Source organism: Cebus imitator, unplaced genomic scaffold (assembly GCF_001604975.1).
Source record: "Cebus imitator isolate Cc_AM_T3 unplaced genomic scaffold, Cebus_imitator-1.0 Scaffold534, whole genome shotgun sequence".
NCBI lineage: Eukaryota > Metazoa > Chordata > Mammalia > Primates > Cebidae > Cebus > Cebus imitator.
Window position 1 is genome coordinate 155,835 of NW_016107849.1, and position 3,959 is coordinate 159,793.

Consider the following 3,959-nt stretch of genomic DNA (forward strand, 5'->3'; position numbering starts at 1 on the left):
AAATAAATAAAAAATAAAAAATTGTTTAAACCTTAGAATGTGTTTTGAGGGGTTGAGATGATATGAGAATGAAGTGCCTTCCAGGTGTCTGGGATAAGCAAGCACTAATATTATACCGTTGTTACTCAGATGTCTCATGGCTGCATCTATTCCCTTTGATTAGATCAGCAGTCCCCAACGTTCTTGGCACCAGGGACTGGTCTCGTGGAAGACAATTTTTCCACAGACTGGGGGAGGTGGAGATGTGGGGGAATGAGTTTGGGATGAAACTTCCACTTCAGATTATCAGGCATTAGCAGTACTGGGTACAGGAGGGAGTCCTGAGCTTATTGGAAGGTCCAGACAGCTGGGATCTGATTTAGTAGACCTGGGTGTAAAGTGTTTGTTTTTTAAAAAATGTGTTAAAATAGAGATAAAGAAAACATTTACGGGCCGGGTGTGGTGGTTCATGCCTGAAATCCCAGCACTTTGGGAGGCTGAGGCAGGTGGATCACTTTAGGTCAGGAGTTTGAGACCAGCCCAACCAACATGGTGAAATCTACCAAAAATACAAAAATAAGCCAGGTATGGTAGTGTGTCCCTGTAGTCCCAGCTACTGGAGAGGGTGAGGGTGAGGCAGGAGAATCGCTTGAACCCGGGAGGCAAAAGTTGCAGTGAGCCAAGATCGCCCCACTGCACTCTAGCCTGAGCCACCAGGCAAGACTCCATCTTGAAAAAAAATAATAATAATAAAATGTACCATCGTAACCATTAAATGTATAGTTCAGTGGCATTAAGTATATTCATATCGTTGTGCAACCATCACCCCCATTGATGAACTGCCTTTTTAAAATTCAGAATGACCCTAGAATCTCGAGATTCTAGGTAGATTTCTACACAAGAAAGCAAAGGATCTATGTAAATATTTACCTGAAAAAGCTAACCCTCATATCCTTTCTAGGAAAGACTGCCCAACATCCGATGTTCTCTAGGAATGCTTGCAATGGAAATCTCCCAAGACGCAACTCAGCAGGTCTCTGACTGTTGATGGAAGTTCAGTTTATGCAGTAGCCAAACCATCAAATGTCTAATATGCTCTCAGAAACCTTTGCTGCATTCATCATCAATGTGGAAAAGGGCTCAAATTACCTGCAATTTACTCAGCTTCTGCTGCAGACTTGCCTCATTTTGGCATTCATAAGACAAATCAAGAGAGAGGAAATCGACCGCATCCTGGAAATAGTAAATAGGGTCATTAGCGCCCAAGCAGTGCCAAGACTAAGAACCTCTTGGAAGTATGCTTTTTAAAATTTCTCACCTTTTCACTAAACTGAATATTTCAAAGCAGGATTTTCCAAAGGAAAGGGTAGAGATGGAATGAGAAAATGTGTGTGTGTTGGGGGGAAGTGCCTGTGCCTGTGCCTGTGCCTGTGTGTTCTTGGGAATGCATCATCTATGTGCTCATCCATGTGCCTCTGTGCTCAGCACACAGAAAGCACGCAGTGTTGATGACTAAATGAACACGTGAACGAGTGTGTATGCCAAAAATGGGAAGGAGCTGGAGGCCAGTGCTGCCCCTGGCGCTTCCTCCACAGATCCTCACACTTAGCCAGAATGGGGGCGGTACAGCCTGCAGCCACCCATGGCTCCAGTCACCCCTGTGAATCCTACTGGGTTTTTGGTTTTAATTTCAGGCCACCATTTGAAGTCCACCCCCAGTTATCTCTAGCTGGGCCAAAAGCTAGTGCCTGTGGGGGATGCTCTGAGGGTATCCTCTTTAGCAGAGCACAACCCTCATGGTCCTGGTGGTCGACACTCCCATCCACACTTCCAATAAGGATGTCCCCTCTACCCTGTCTCTGGCATACATGTGCTCAAAGAACTTCAGATTCACAGAATTTGCACAGGAAGACACCACTATGCCACCACTCCCACCACTCCCACCACCCTGGCTCCCCTCCATGAGCCTGGCTGACTGTACCTGTCTACTCTTGGCATGATTAGCTCATTACCTGTCTTCTCCCTCCCATAGATCTTCTCCCTCTTCAAGACAAGGAGTATGGTTAACGGCAACGGGTCAGAACCAAGTGCTCTGTGCACCTTAATGCCTAGTGTTCCATTATTGGAAAGCTAAGCATGTGGGAATTATTTATATCCTATTGCTCAAGGTCATCGCTAAGGTCTGATTGCAAAAATTCAAAAAACTGCAACCTCAGGCATAAATGGGTTAATAAGTGGTTCACCACTGGCTCCCTGTTGCTTTCTCAGTCAAGTTGTCATCAGTGTTCACTAAAGACCATGCTGGTAAGTATCACTCCAGTGTTCCCTGCCCACCCTCGTCTTGTTTGTGTCTGTCAATTCTGCACAACACACAGTCACTGAGATCCTACCTCTGAAAGTCACACTGCACTGTGCTGCGATAATGGGTAGGGGTTCACATTTAGAGATAAATAATATCCACAGAGGTTTATACCTTTAATACAGAGGGTAAGCAAATGCACCAATTACATGAGAAGGCAGAAAGTTGGAAGTGCTATGAGAAGCCCATACCAGTGGTTCTCATGCCTTGCTGGGGATTAGACTCACCTGGGGACTTGGGACTTGTTCAGGCCCAGGTAGGTCCCACCACATTAAGCCTTGGTCTCCATGTTCTCTCCTAGCTCTTGAGGTGGTTCTGATGCCTACCCGAGCTTGGGAACCACTGGTCTAAAGCAATGGCTAAGGGTCTGGGTCAGGGGAGAGAGCACATCAGGGTGAGCGAGGGAGTGTCACTGAGCCAGGCCTCTGCTGGAGAGCACAGTCACGTGGACATTAACACTGGAGAGAATTTTGCTGGAAGGAGATTTGAGGAAGGCAGGAAGACAGGAAGGATATCCAGTAGGGGATGCAGGAGAGTAGGAAGCAAGCACAGCACTCACACCAGCAGAATGGGAGGTGAAGCCAGAGACATCCACACATTCACGCACTGGAGGGTCCTGCTGGATTCATCCCACTCTGGAGTGCGGCTTCCCAGCAGGGAAGTTGTCAAAACCGTGCTTTGGGAAGACTACCCAGAAGCGTCGCACAGCATGGACTGGGGCAGAGACACCAGTACAAAGGCTATTTCTTGACAAGCATTTTTCTGATCAGCACTTTGGTCTCCTGTGTTCATAACTAATAGCAGTTATCACCCTCTGTAAACCAATTTAGATGCCATTCTGACCATGCACTCAGTCTGTAAGTTGTCCCTCCAGAACCTTATCAGGTTTTGGTTCTACTGTGTTTGAACTGGAAAATTTGAAGACTAGACACTGACTCCTGGGGCCCCCATCACTGCATAGACACCAATGAGCAGCATGGCATCTCTATAGCACTGGAGCAATGCCACAGAACTATGGAGACCCAGCGGTGTTCCCGTGGCTTCCAGACTTCCCAGCAGCCCAAGGGGGCACAAAGCTGTTTACTTCTCAGATTATTTTAATTTTTTTCTTTAAAAATTATATTAAAGGTTGGACAGGGTGGCTCATGCCTACAATTCCAGCACTTCAGGAAGCCGAGGCAGCCAGATCACCTGAGGTCAGGAGTTCGAGACCAGCCTGATCAACATGGTGAAACTCCATCTCTTCTAAAAATACAAATTAGCCAGGCGTGGGAGTGCACACCTGTAATCCCAGCTACTTGGGAGGCTGAGGCAGGAGAATTGCTTGAATCCAGAAGACAGAGGCTGCAGTGAGCTGAGATCTCCCCACTGCACTCCAACTTGAGCAACAAGAGCGAAACTCCATCTCAAAAACAATAAAAACAAAAAATATAAATAATAGTTAAAAAGTGATGGTTGGCTGGGCGTGGTGGCTTATGCCTATAATCCTGACACTTTGGGAGGCTGAGGTGGGAGGATTGCTCAAAGCCAGGAGTTGGAAGTTGATGCCGTAGTGAGCCGTGATCATGCCACTGCACTCCACCCTGGGTGACAGAGCAAGGCCACAAGACCCTGTCTCTAA

The 3,959-nt window shown here is 46.9% G+C and overlaps 1 protein-coding gene across 1 annotated transcript in view; it reads right to left on the minus strand.

The window, feature by feature from the left end:
- Positions 1 to 3,959, minus strand: part of LCT (lactase) — a 64,039-nt gene that overhangs the window by 51,223 nt on the left and 8,857 nt on the right. Inside the window, exons 2-3 of the mRNA XM_037733513.1 lie at positions 2,973 to 3,052; positions 1,129 to 1,257 (exon numbers count right to left, since the gene is read on the minus strand). Coding sequence (XP_037589441.1) covers positions 1,129 to 1,257; positions 2,973 to 3,052 — 209 coding nt within the window. The remainder of the gene's footprint in view (positions 1 to 1,128; positions 1,258 to 2,972; positions 3,053 to 3,959) is intronic.